The 14379-nt window shown below is 34.6% G+C and overlaps 1 protein-coding gene across 12 annotated transcripts in view; it reads left to right on the forward strand.

The window, feature by feature from the left end:
• LOC110452383 (talin-1-like) overlaps positions 1–7946 on the forward strand; it is a 179057-nt gene extending 171111 nt beyond the window's left edge. For all 12 annotated transcript variants that reach the window (XM_021500867.1, XM_021500876.1, XM_021500877.1 and 9 more), the window contains 4 exons: positions 3493–3561; positions 3873–4055; positions 5209–5331; positions 5645–7946. In XM_021500867.1, coding sequence (XP_021356542.1) covers positions 3493–3561; positions 3873–4055; positions 5209–5331; positions 5645–5776 — 507 coding nt within the window. In that variant the 3' untranslated portion in view covers positions 5777–7946. The remainder of the gene's footprint in view (positions 1–3492; positions 3562–3872; positions 4056–5208; positions 5332–5644) is intronic.
• Positions 7947–14379: the final 6433 nt, after the last annotated feature.

Consider the following 14379-nt stretch of genomic DNA (forward strand, 5'->3'; position numbering starts at 1 on the left):
AGGGGAAATGTTTTGTTTTATTCAAAGAAATTTTAATTTAAAAATTTTTTTCATTTTTTTTTTTTTGGATTTATTTATTTTTTTATTTTTAAAAATTTAATTTTATTTATTTTAAATATTTTATTTATTTATCTACACAGTCCTATTTGTCCTTGGTTTATGCGGTAATATTTCATTTCCTAGTTTGGTGCATCCCATCAATTTTTTGGTGCCCTGGTGTGAACCGAATTTGTTGATATTTTTGTTTGCCCCCTTTGTTTGACCATTACTTGGATCCCCAGCCCCGGGCTTCAATATCCCACAGTCTGTTTCGTGATTTCCCCAGATGTGCTGATTGTGTTTAGAAATATATCTGTCAGTATTGATTTAATTAATACCGATACAATAATTAAAATTATATTTAGAAAACAAAATGTAAAGAAACCTGGGAAAAGTTTATCAGGAATATATTTGTATATTGTTTTTTTTATCCAAATTTGGGAAAATTGTTGACGAAGTGAGAAAAATTAGAAATTTCAGGGTTGAATGAGTTAAAGAGGCGAAAGTGCACGAGGATTATTAGTAATCTTCAATCTTGTACAAAAGATCAACACTTGATGAATGAAAAGAAAACTGTACTCAATATATCCTACTCAATATTTATCAGTATACGTGGATTATGATAGTCATGAGCCTATGTGTATGTTGATGAAATGTTCTTGCAAGAGATTCACTTATTATTCAGTGTGGGTACGAGTTATCTAACTCATTCACCCCTGAAGACACATTTGAACTCTTCCAATTCAAAGATTGGAATAGTTCATTATGAAAGTTTAGGGGTGAATGAGTTAACTGGCAGTTCAGTTTGACTCTTTTTCTGTCCAAGAGAAATATTTCAAAAATAGTTTACCACTAATGTGCAGGTAAATGTTTTACACTACCGCCATATACATGCTTTTGGTTCATGAGTTCAACTGTATTGTCAGTAAAAATGGTTATCAATTTACAACATAATATACAGTATTATAGTATGCATTGAAATAATACACAGTGAAAACTGTCTAATCTGACACCTGAGTATTCTGACATCTTGCTTTATTCAACCCCTTAGTATTCTGACAACCTTTCAAATTCTACCCTGAGTATTTTGACTGCCTATTTAATCTAGTCCCTCATTAATGAAATACCTTGTCCAATTTGAACCTGGCATATTCGGACATCCTGTGTTATCCAGTCCCTGAGTATTCCGACCTTCTGCCAAATAAGATGTGTGTTCAAACATACCCTGTCAAATGTCACCGCTTTGTGTCCCAGGACAGATTGTCAGATTAGACAGGTTTCTCTGGATTGGTAAAAAAATAGTACGTTTGCGATGAAATATTTGATATTTATAAGATGACATTGGGGACCACTTAACAAGTGTTAACATTTTTTTAATTTTTTTTTTTAATTATTTCACCAGAAAACCACGGGCGTTGGGGCTACCCTTGCCGTGTTTTTTGGTTTTTTTTTTTCTTAACACATGTATTTTTTTTTATATGAATAAGAAGATTTTGTTTGTATATTTTTGAGGTGCCATTAATAAAAAAAAATGTTGGTGTCAGGTACACTTGTTGACATGTGTTCCCCGATGTTGGCATCAGATATGTGGTTGAGGTGCTGCACATTGTCTTGATGAAATGCTAGCTCATGTACGTGTATTCTACCAAAATGTTTGAAAACAAAATTTGTATCTCTCATGCATCTAAAAATACTTAGTATTTACCATTCAAATGGCTAGAGAGTGTTTACATGCTGGTGACTGAAGGAGATAGAAACTCAACTCTCTGAACTTGTGTATGCTGTAGTGACGATTGTTTTCCTGAGATGTGAAATATGAACTTTTTTCATGTTGAAATAAAGTTACCAAGGTGAAATTGAAATGATATTGGTTAACTCATTTACCCCTGAAGACACATTTGAACTCTTCCAATTCAAAGGTTGGAATAGTTCATTATGAAATTTCAGGGTTGAATGAGTTAATGTGCATGTAAAACAATGGTTATGTATGTAACCACATATACTGTATATTTTAGAGATTACAAAAAATGGTGGTACAATGTTACATGTTAAAATCTACATGGAACTAAATACTTCACTATTTAAAATGTATTTAGATTGATTTAACCCTTTCACCACTGTTAACCATAATGGACTCCTCCAGATCGATGCATGGTAGAATCCATTAAAGGTACATAGGGGTGAAAGGGTTAAGTATTTAGAACTGGTCATGGCCTTCAAAGTTTAAAAGCAAAGTTTTTTAGACTTAACTTTCCCAGATTTGGTTTGAGAGTAATCTAAAAAAAAAAGGAAAAGATTATCACCTATGTAAATATTTTCAAAATAATCCTTATTTATAACAGTATTTCTTATAATGTTTTCTTTTTTGTGTGTATGCATGGTTGAAAGATGGACAGAAAGTGACTGAGCGATTTTTTTGTCTACATGTGCCTAAGCCATCAAGAGTTATTTCCCTTTATTCCATCACGGTGACCTGAATTCTGCCTTACTTTCTGCATAGGTTCAGCACATAAATACTGAATATTTAAACACAGATAGACCATTCTGGGTCACATTTGATTATCTTGATTAAAAACTTAACAAACGTGGTATAGTAATAATAATGTAAGCACATAGTGGTTTCTAGTTGAACACAATCTGCACTGGCAAACTGACAACATGATGTTAATCTATATGATGCTAGTCAATTGAATCTCTCTCAACGCTGAGGGTGACACAAAGAAATGTCAACTGGAGGAAGTTATCTAGGGAATGTTTATTGTCCTTCTAGCCTTTATGATGTTTTCGGCAAAAATGGAATGTTGTCTGCCACAAGCACTTAGCTAGAAGAGGAGAGGCCTTAAATAGGCCATGCCATATGTCTTTTGATAATAAAATTGTTTGAAATTGAAATTTAACCTCCAAGTTATATAATGTCTGATTTTACTGGAAAAAATATCCTAAATACACTTTATTTCGTATTGATTTATTACATCTAAGCTTTTCTATTGCCTAAAGATCTTCATATACAGAGATGTCAATTTTAGCTGAAAAGGGAGATAAGTCTGTGAAGGGTTGGAGAGTATTAATCTGTATATATGTATTGTGTCAAAATTCATAACATCTTTGGTTATATATATATATACAGATGAGAGAAATTCTTTAACAAACGGGAAGCGACCTAAATGATTTGCGATAGATTTAATATTTGGTTTTGTTTTCGTATTTCAGGTCATGCACATGAGTAAAGATGATTTTCTAAAGCATATGAAATTGCTTTCCCCAGTTCTAATGTAGCCATGCTTTAAAAGTGCATTTATACTTGTCACTAACATTTAATGTTTCGGAAACTAATACATAAATGTTGTAAACCATCGATTTCTTGAATTATCTCCCCTGAACAGGATCTGTATGTATTTGTACCATGTATAAGAAAACTGTTTACCTGTGCTAATGATATTTTGTGTTTTTCAGGTGGGCGCTACCTACAGTCGGATGGACACAGACGAGGATGGACAATGGTCACAGGGACTTATATCAGCTGTGAGTTTGTCTTATTATTTTAAAATTTACAGAGAATGAATTCAAGTTGATGGCAACCTCTGGTTAGGCATTGACCCTTTCACCACTGTAGACCATATTGGACTCATCCAGATAAAAGCATGGTAGAGTCTACTAAAGTCACCTAGGGGTGAAAGGGTTAAGTTACTAAGCTTCATTGGCCTTAATGACCTCTCGTGTGTTGACTGGCCATTAATCATGTAATAATAATGACTTCATTAAAATGAATTTCATTAATCTCATGTGAAATAGAATTTTATTTTCAATCGTGTATGCGTTTTAATATTCCCCAGGCACGCCTAGTAGCTACGGCAACCCACAGTTTATGTGAATCGGCCAATGCAATGGTCCAGGGAAATGCCACAGAAGAGCGACTCATTGCGTCATCCAAGGAGGTCGCGGGGTCAACTGCAGCCTTGCTGGTAGCCTGTAAGGTCAAGGCGGATCCCGGCTCAATTGCCATGCAGAGGTTACAGGTAAGGGAGATACAAGTGATGCTGCCAGATTTTCAGCAAAATGTTAATACTCTGAAATTGTGCCGCTTCAATTAATAGCTTGATTCGACTATTTTGGTCAAAAAGAGTGGCCCCCCTCGGGGCAGAAGGGCAGGGCCCAATATGGGAAATTTAGGTAAATCTTTTAAATCCTTCTCCTTCTGTACAAATGGAGGGATTTTAACCACTTTTGTCTTAAACAAAGGGCAAAGGGAACTCAATTTTGTATACTAGTAGATAGAGGGTATGGTCCCCTGGGGGCAGAGGGGCGTGGTCCAATAGGGAATATTTAGGTCAATCTTTTTCTGTATGAAATTTTGTTTAAAGCATCCTTTGGCAAGGGGGATTTAATTTTGTATTAACCAAGAGTGTGGTTCCCCTTGGGGCAGAGAGGTTGGGCCAATAGGGGAAATTCAGGTAAATCTTCAAAACCGTTCTCATTCTGTACAAATAATTAATATATGAGGCAAAATTCAGAATTGGTCCAGAAAGTGCGACTTCCACATCAATATTTCAGAATGTTTTTTGTGTTATATTTAGCATTTCTTGAAAATAATTAATAAAAATATTTTGCCATGATTTCTAAACAGGCCCTCTTGGTCTCTTTTGTCAGGATTTATTCGCCCTTTTTTTATGAAATTTGGCAAACACGTTTTTTCTCTCCATGCCATCTACAATTTTAAGCCAAATCATAAGTCTGCCATTCTGGTGACAGTTCTAGTTCAATGTGTTTATTTGATCAGAATGGGTTTTATTTGGCATTCTCATATTGGAACCAGAGCTTTACATTTCTTAGGGTGTCAACACAATTGAACAAAGGTGTGTCATTGTTTGACCTTAATCAAATAGCTTGGTTAAGATTCAAGTTCAGAATGAAATGTTGTTAAATTCAAGCACCAATACTGATTCAAGCCCTTCTTACAGAGTTTCTCCATTGGCTCTGTACTCCGTTTCTTAAAGAGGGTTTCTGGGCTGGCATCTTATGCAAACCTTTGCTGAAAACATCCCAAACACCCTCACATCCCAAATAGAGCATAAACTTTCCGTATCAGCTACTATATAATTATTCTAAAGGCTAGACCACTATCATCTATCATCTGTCATCTTTAGCAAATATTTCCTCTTGGAATTTTAGGCGGCTGGTAATGCAGTTAAGAGGGCGACAGACGCGTTGGTGAAGCAGGCACAACAGTCCAAGGACACGGAGGAGGGAACACAGCTCACCATCAACAAGAGAATGGTGGGAGGCATTGCCCAGGTCAGTGTCACTCTGAAAATTAAAAATTAAAAAAATTGGTGGAAAAGTCATAACAGATATGATGATTGGTTACATTTTGCTACTGTACACTGGGAAACTTTCACCCATGAAATCAATTTTAGCCCATTTAAACTTTCACCCATGAAATCAATTTTCACCCTGTGTTTATTTCGCCCTTCCTTATAATTACTATATAAACATTATGCTGTGTACTTATGTTCGCTGTAACAATGAAATTCAATATCAAAACCTGTGTTTCATGGATAAATTAATGAATAGGTGTTTTATTATTCCGTTTCATTTTCGATTTCAGGAACTTCAAGCGCAAGAAGAGATCCTCAGAAAAGAAAAAGAATTGCAGATGGCGCGACAGAAACTCGCTGGTATAAGAAAGGCCAAGTACAAGGATAGGCCCGACGAATATGACTCATCTTCATCATTTTAGTTTTATTTTATAATAATTTTTATTGATTAACTCAGTCACCCCTGAAATTTCAGATTGAACTTTTCCAACCAGTGAATTGGAAGAGTTCAAATGTGTGTGTAGGGGTGAATGAGGTAAAGAGGAATGGATTAGAAGGAATATACGCAAGCAGGAAATAACTGTTTAGATGTTTCAGAAGTTTGAATAGATATTTATTAAATATCTTATGTGCAAGTGGCCCTCCGACGTGTTTAGGGGAGGAGTTGATACGCAAACCAGAGAGCAGAGATGACAGAAATTACCATAAACGCTTATTTTGAATGGTATTGGTATTTAGACGCAACAAGATCAGGAAAAAGTTTTCTGAAATGGGAAGAGATACGATGAAACATTTTACAGAATATTTTTGCTAGTTGATAGATTTCCCGAGGAACAAAACCAAATCAGCACTGTTCATACTTATTTTCTTTTTCATGGAATTATGATAATGAAAAACGTTTATTTTAAAAGTGATATTTTAGTATTTTTCACTTTATTTGGAATTTTTTTCCAAAATGTTTATTACCTGCAAAACATATTTGCTGGAAAAGAGTCGCTGAAATGGGATACGGAAATGTTGATCCCAGCTACAGGAGAGTTAATGTGACATTTTTCACAAAACCAATTGTTAAATGTTTATTACTCAATTATATAATTGTATTCTGTGAAAGGGAAATTTCGACAAAAAATTTCCATCTTATTTTCATGTGTCTATAAAACTACCATATATGGTATACCATGGAATTATGACTCATTTTCAAAGGATTTTGGCAGATAAATATAATAACAACAGTATTTTGAAAATAACTAATCGTGAATAATGGTCTTTTCATAAATCTTTCCCCCTGTACAGTTTATAAATAAACCTGGTTTAACGTGTCTGCAGTACTTTCTTTGTCAAGTGTTTTTGTACATGTACATGTATTATAGATTGCACGCTGTGCTAAGAGTAGAACTGCTGGAGAAATGCAAATATTCAGAATGTGCCTAAAAAGACTTGTGATGTTATTTTTCATATCCGTGTGACTGAAGGGTTTTTTTTTCCGATGTTCAACAGGCTGGCTCGATTTATTGTTCTGTGAAGAGTTCTTCAATATAAAACGATTGTAGAAGTCAACTTTTATTTGCTATGCCAAATTTGATTGGTTTAGAAGGCCTAAGAGAGATATATCCATCCAATCAGAAGAGTCCGTTTGAAACAGTTTCAGTATTTCTGTTCTTGTTTGGACTTCAGTATAGGTTCCCCCTTTCACCACTGTAGACCATAATGGACTCGTCCAGATGTATGTATGGTAGAGTCTATTAGAGTTACCTAGGGGTGAAAAAGTTCAATTCAATCGTGAACCAATCCGAAATACTGGAGAAAATTTTCACTATATCATAAACTCATTTATTTACTGGTATACGAACGATCATTTACAAGTTGTAATCAAATTACATATTTACAATAATCTTTTCCATTTCTATTCAGGAACACATTTACTACCTGAAATTATATTTGTAGCTGTATTTAGATTGAGACCAATAATTAATGTACAATTATGATATTTTGAAACAACAATTATACTATTTTGATCAATTTTATGATAATATTACCAACAATTGCTTTTTTTTTTTCAATTCATTTTTTTTTTTTTTGTGTGATATGTATTGAGACGATTACTTCCTTAGTAGCGATACATTTTTCAACAATTCATCCCCGTTGGTGGTCCAGGATCTCGCAAACAACATAATTCTGGTCAAAACGTAGATATCTGGTCATGTTGATACTGTATGCCGGTGTATTTAACTCATTCACCCCCGAAATTTCATAATGAACTATTTCAACCTTTGATTTGGAAGAGTTCAAATGTGGTTTCAGGGGTGAATGAGTTCAAACCTACAACCATTCATGTAATCTTTTTTACCATTCATGAAGATTCCCATCCCATTACCTTCATTGCAAAAGTAATTACATGATAGTGTGCATCAGTAAGTCTAGCTGTTGCTTCGTGTTTGCCGATTTATTTTGAAGTGTATTTTTTCTGGTGTAATTCTGTGCGTTTGTAAAGAATTTCTCCATATTGCTTGATCGGCTTAGCTTTTTTTTTTTTTTTTTTTTGGAAAGAAATAAAAAAAATATATACTTCATCTGTGGGTTTTTAACTCATTCACCCCTAAAATGTCATAATGAACTACTCCAACCTTTGAATTGGAAGAGTTCAATTGTGTCTGCAGAGGTGAATGAGTTAAAACATCACAGAGCACAGAACCTTGTTCGTCTATACTCTATGCTCAAAAACTCACAACTCTCAAAGTATCATATCCTGCAATAAGCCCATGCCTGGTAATAAGCCCACCCAGATGTGTTGCAGGCTAGTCGAAATGTATTTCATTGTCCTGTATAAAGCTGTATTAGCCCCCCCCCCCCCCCCCCCCTGGGTTTATTGCAGGATATATACAGTAATCACAAAGTTCATTATAGTGATGGTGAACAAAGTATTACATTGTAATTTACTGTATAACACGAAATGTTCGTAGGTACTTTCCTTGGTGGTTTGAAGCCATTTAGATCGTTTCGTAGAACAAACTTTCGTGGATATCCTATATTAGCATACAGTAGACATGTATATCATTCAAATTTGTGGTATTTAATTTTGAGGTTCAATATATATAGAAACCACGAATGTTTATACACATCGACAAACACGAAAACCACGAATGTTTATACACATCGACAAACACGAAAACCACGAATGTTTATACACATCGACAAACACGAAAACCACGAATGTTTATACACATCGACAAACACGAAAACCACGAATGTTTATACACATCGACAAACACGAAAACCACGAATGTTTATACACATCGACAAACACGAAAACCACGAATGTTTATACACATCGACAAACACGAAAACCACGAATGTTTATACACATCAAACATTTCATGTTGTACAGTAAAACTCACCTGGACTAACGAGTTTCCACTGTGCAGGTGGAATAAGTGTAAATAGCGAGTAGATGGCTAGATAAAGATTTGTATACATTTGTATGTTCTATGTATATACGTGGATTGTTTTTACTCGCGGCTTTTTCTGTATAAATACACTATGTGATAGAACAGAAAGTATTAACTATTTGTGTGGTATTTTTGTACTCGTTAAAGGAATGAGCTTTAAATTATACAATGGATCTGCAGAGCACAAAGGGAACGACTTTCAAAGAGAAATTTAAGATTTCTGTCAGAGCTGGTTTCTGAAAATTCACGAACTTAATTTTGTTCCCCTCACAATATTTTTTTTCTTTTTTTTTCTGCACATTTTGCCGAATTTGTGTACAGTTTAGTTGATTTTGGTTGAATTGATTTAACCTAATTTGCTATTCTGATTTCATTGAAGTCTCAATTTGAATTATTTGGTGGGGGAGGGGGGGGGGGATTTTAGACATAAAATAGAAACCTATTTAGCATTATTAAGCTCTCGGACAGGAACATTGATTATGTTGACATATTTACATAAATTTTAGCTTGGTAAATATATTCTTTTTATAAGTCTGAATAATTTTTTTAATCATTTGAATCACTTGATAAAACTGCATTAGATATGCAGTCTATTCATATTTTGTTGCAATACAGTTTGGTGTATTTAATTTCTGGCACTACAACCAACTTTTTTAGGATAAATTTCCTACAGTAAATCAAAGTTCATGTGTTTAGTTATTGTAGTCAAAAACGTTTCCTCTAAAGTAGTTTTGAATCAATATCTAAAACATTGAGATAATCATAGTAGCTACTAGTTATTGTTTTACTTTGGTAAAATCTCTTCAGGAAATTACTAATTCACTTAAGACATACATTGTATGCTACCTTCAACTTCTGTCACATTAAAAAGGGGTCCATGGGCTTCCAAAAAAATTGTAGAATAGTTTTAACAAAAGTGAATCATATTTAAAAGATACTGAACAATACATACATTGAAAATAAGTCGTGGAAAACAAAAGTGAATCATATTTAGAAGATACTGAACAATACATACATTGAAAATAAGTCGTGGAAAACACAAATGTTGAAAGGGAGACAACTCCTGACATATATGTTGTATGCATGATTTATAAGGTAGCTTTATCCAGAATCTTTGAGCAAATTTGAGAATCATTAGCAGTATTTACTCGTTAGTCATTCTACAAATGTCAGGTATATATATTGAATTGGATTCTTCATAACGGAAGTGCTTTTTTTGTGGTTTTTCTTGTTGAGAGATTTTCAAGTGGTTTTTAAGTGTATTTTTTGTATTTTGATTTAGACATATTTAGCTAAATATTTATCTTTTTATTTATACACAGACAGGAAATACCTATATCTTTCCTGATGATGCCCATAACGTTCAGATCTATTTTATATATATATAGCATCCTTGACCCCTGTTTCCTGCTTGTCTTGTGTAAGGAGATCAGAATTTGGTTGGTCATTCAACAAGTCATGAGTTTTCAACCAATCAGAAATCTTGTTCCAAGTCTATTCTGTGACATTAGAAACAAAGAATTTGATTGGTTGTTATCTCGGCCAACCAGGTAATCTTTATTAGGTTCTTGATAGGAAATTGGGCTTTAATGAAGCGTGTAGTACTATTGTAAGTGTATGAAGTAGAGAGTGTCCAATGTACAGTCGCAATAGCAGCGTCTGTACGAATAATTTGCATATCATGAATATTAAATTTGCTTCAAATATAATGTAAAAGATATTATGTTGAAAAAAAACTGATTAAGTAAATTAATCTATTTAAAGAAAGTTGTTTTGTTTTCTTTGTCTCAGTATCATGACAGCTTATTTCTCTCTGCTAGTGGCCAAGTGGTTAAGGCGTCTGACATTCTGCTACCACTAGCCCTCCACCACTGGGTCGCGGGTTCGAGACCTACATGGGGTAGTCGCCAGGTTTTGGCTGTAGGTCGGTGTTTTTTCTCCGGAAACTCTGGCTTTCCTTTACCATCAAAACCTGGCACGTCCTTTTAATGACCATAGCTGTTAATAGGACGTAACACAAATCTTACTGACCCTCTATGGTTCTGTAGAGGGTCAGTAACTGACTATATAACTAATAATAGGACGTAACACACAAACAAACAAGCCTAAGTTCTCTCTGCTATAAATTACATCAGTCCAAATCAGTGTATTACTGTGTATGGGAATCTTTCGCCCAGTCAAATGTTTGCCCTCCGTTAGTAGAATATGTTTACTCGCAGTGCTGTTTAGCCCTTCACATGCTAATACTAAGTATAGCATGTTGTTATCTTATTTTGACTATCACGATAAGTTTGTCCTATTAAGGAGGGCTAAAAAAGGTGAAAAGGCAAAAATTTAACTGCGGCAAAAATTCCCAGTACACTATTTGGCCCCCAATGACACTATCAACGGAACTTCAGTGTTGCACATCGTTCGTATGTGAAGCACAGTTCCAAAAATAAGGCCATGTGTGCAATATAAAGTAATGTGTGCAATATAAGGCCATATGTGCAATATAAGGTAATGTGTTCAATATAAGGCCATATGTGCAATATAAGGCCATGTGTGCAATATAAGGCCATGTGTGCAATACTTGGGCTGCAACAATACATTGACATGACGGTACGATACATTGACACGACGGTACGATACATTGACACGACGGTACGATACATTGACATGACGGTACGATACATTGACATGACGGTACGATACATTGACACGACGGTACGATACATTGACACGACGGTACGATACATTGACATGTCGGACGATATGCATCACGATAGTAGCGGTAGCAGCAAAAAGATAGGTTGCAAATTCTTAATGACAATATTACACCTGGAAATAGACTTGATCCAAAGTGGGATTGACTTTGAAGTTTCACACAGTAATAGGCTTACAAATGCTGATAAACAGCAGCCAATAGTTGCCTTGCTTTCAAATACAGGTGCAGACAAAGACTAATTGCTATGGAAACTTGTAGGTTGTACCATAATTGTCCAGACATGCGCACCATTATTTCTTCACATGCGCAATACACATTACAAAAGCGAGTTTGATTGTAATCTCGTTAGACTAGTCACTTTACAGCGGATAATCAAACTACCATATAATAAATTCCAAAGTTTTTGAACAGATTTGGCTCCTAGGACCTTGAAAATATGTCAAGAATATCTTTTCTAAAATTTTGTAGCTCTCTGCTTTTTTCTGATACTGATTAGGTGCTCTAACATATTTGAGTTGAATAAATTCCAGGGTAATTTTTCCCCGAAATATTGTAGCTGTCATTTTCCTGTCCACATCATTATTCCAGACATTTTGGTTTTTCAGGTGAAGCTGTGAGAATTTTAATAGATTTAACCTGTGACCTTAACGATTGGTCAAGGTCGACATATCCAGACATTTTGGTTCTTCAGGTGAAGCTGTGAGCATTTTAAGAGATTTAACCTGTGACCTTAACGATGGGTCAAGGTCGACATATCCAGACATTTTGGTTCTTCAGGTGAAGCGGTGAGCATTTTAACAGATTTAACCTGTGACCTTAACGATTGGTCAAGGTAGACATATCCAGACATTTTGGTTCTTCAGGTGAAGCTGTGAGTATTTTAACAGATTTAACCTGTGACCTTAACGATTGGTCAAGGTCGACCTATCCAGACATTTTGGTTCTTCAGGTGAAGCTGTGAGCATTTTAACAGATTTTCTAAAATTGTGTAGCTCTCTGCTTTTTTCTGATACTGATTAGGTGCTCTAACATATTTGACTCCTGTTTGACGTTGAATAAATTCCAGGGTCATTTTTCCCCCGAAATATTGTAGCTGTCATTCTCCTGTCCACATCATTATTCCAGACATTTTGGTTCTTCAGGTGAAGCTGTGAGCATTTTAACAGATTTAACCTGTGACCTTAACGATTGGTCAAGGTCGTTTTCATTTCTGTTGCCATAATTTGTAGCACTCATAGCTAGCAAGCTACCGACCATACATCATAACTCTTAAGACCTGTTTGTACTAGACTCATTCACCCCCAAAGTTTCATAATGAACTATTCCAACCTTTGAATTGGAAGAGTTCAAATGTCTTAAGGGGGTAAATGAGTTAAGAAAGGCCCTTGGAAGTGTTTGAACAAATTTGACCCTTGTGACCTTGACTAGGGTTATTAATTCATTAATCAAGCATTGTAGCAGTCTATGCCAGCAAGATGCTGGGATTTATCATTAATCTAGGTCTTTTGGATCTTCAGAAAAACTCTCTGCATGTTTCAAAAGTTAGGTTTAACTTTGTTTAACGTCTAATTAATAGCTGTCATTTAAGGACGTTGTTTCAAAAGATGTTGAAGATTGACCCTTTTGACCTTGAATATATATATATATCAAGGTCATTTCTTTTCTAAAACAGCGTAGCAATCATTGCCAGCAAGCCACTGGCTATATATATATATCATGTTTTAATCTGAAAACATTTCACAAATAAACAAAACGCTAAATAAATTCTTTTAACTTTAATAAACATAAAAAATAATTGAAAAGGTTACTTGGTAAAGTTCTTTTATGTATAACAAAACAATTCTCTGTAAACCTGTTACAGATAATGAAATAAATTAAATATGGCAATTAGAAATTTTTAATGGAACATATCATTATACATAGAAAAATTGTTTAGGCCACACCAAAGCAATCGACAGTTTAATAGTTTGTTGTTTTTCATCATTTTAAATTTCAATTTAGAAGAATTTAGAAAGTTTTTTTTTTATCTCATTTTAAACTATTTTTCTCAATTTTAAAATGTGATTAATCTCAAAGAACTACAAACTAATTTGGTGTTTATTGCCTTATATTCTTTACACGTCATATTCTAATATCAATAGTTGCATACAAAATAACTGCATGAACCACACATTTGCCCCATTAAGCAATTAAACGATTCTCTCACATAATGTGTCATACTACGCGAGACGATTTACCTAACCTGTCGTCGCATCCTGATCGTCATACAAGTCTGCGAACATGGGATAAGTCTTCTTGGGCCTTTGTAGTTTTCGACTCAATATCAACATCCTGTTAATTTTCTTTTGGACATTTTGTATCATGCACATGTTGACCATCCGCATCTTCATGTTATCCTTCCAAACAAATAATACTTCAAAAACAAATAAAACAACTAAACCAACACTACTCATACTCGTCTTTGGGAAGACAAAAACATAATAATCTATTAACCCTCTCACCCCGATGTAACTTTAGTAGACTCTACCATGCATTTATATGGATGAGTCCATTATGGTCTACGGTGGTTAAAGGGTTAACATCTAATAGCCAGTTATAGTATTTATCTTCTTCAAAGGCCACGATAGATAGTATCATGATTCAGATCTGTCGACAAATATTAATACAATTTGACTGCATGAAATGGCAAAATTTCAAATATGAAATGGTATACCTGCCAAATCCCCTACATTTGTGCGGGTCAACATTGTAGCACTCACTGCCAGCAAGCCACTGGCTACATAGGTAAACCTGTACAAACAATCTCCATAACCTGCACAGATTGTAATATATTTTGAAAAGCTTATTCCAACATTGAAAATGTTAAAAAAAA

Source organism: Mizuhopecten yessoensis, unplaced genomic scaffold (genome assembly GCF_002113885.1).
Source record: "Mizuhopecten yessoensis strain PY_sf001 unplaced genomic scaffold, ASM211388v2 scaffold6647, whole genome shotgun sequence".
Taxonomy (NCBI): Eukaryota; Metazoa; Mollusca; class Bivalvia; order Pectinida; family Pectinidae; genus Mizuhopecten; species Mizuhopecten yessoensis.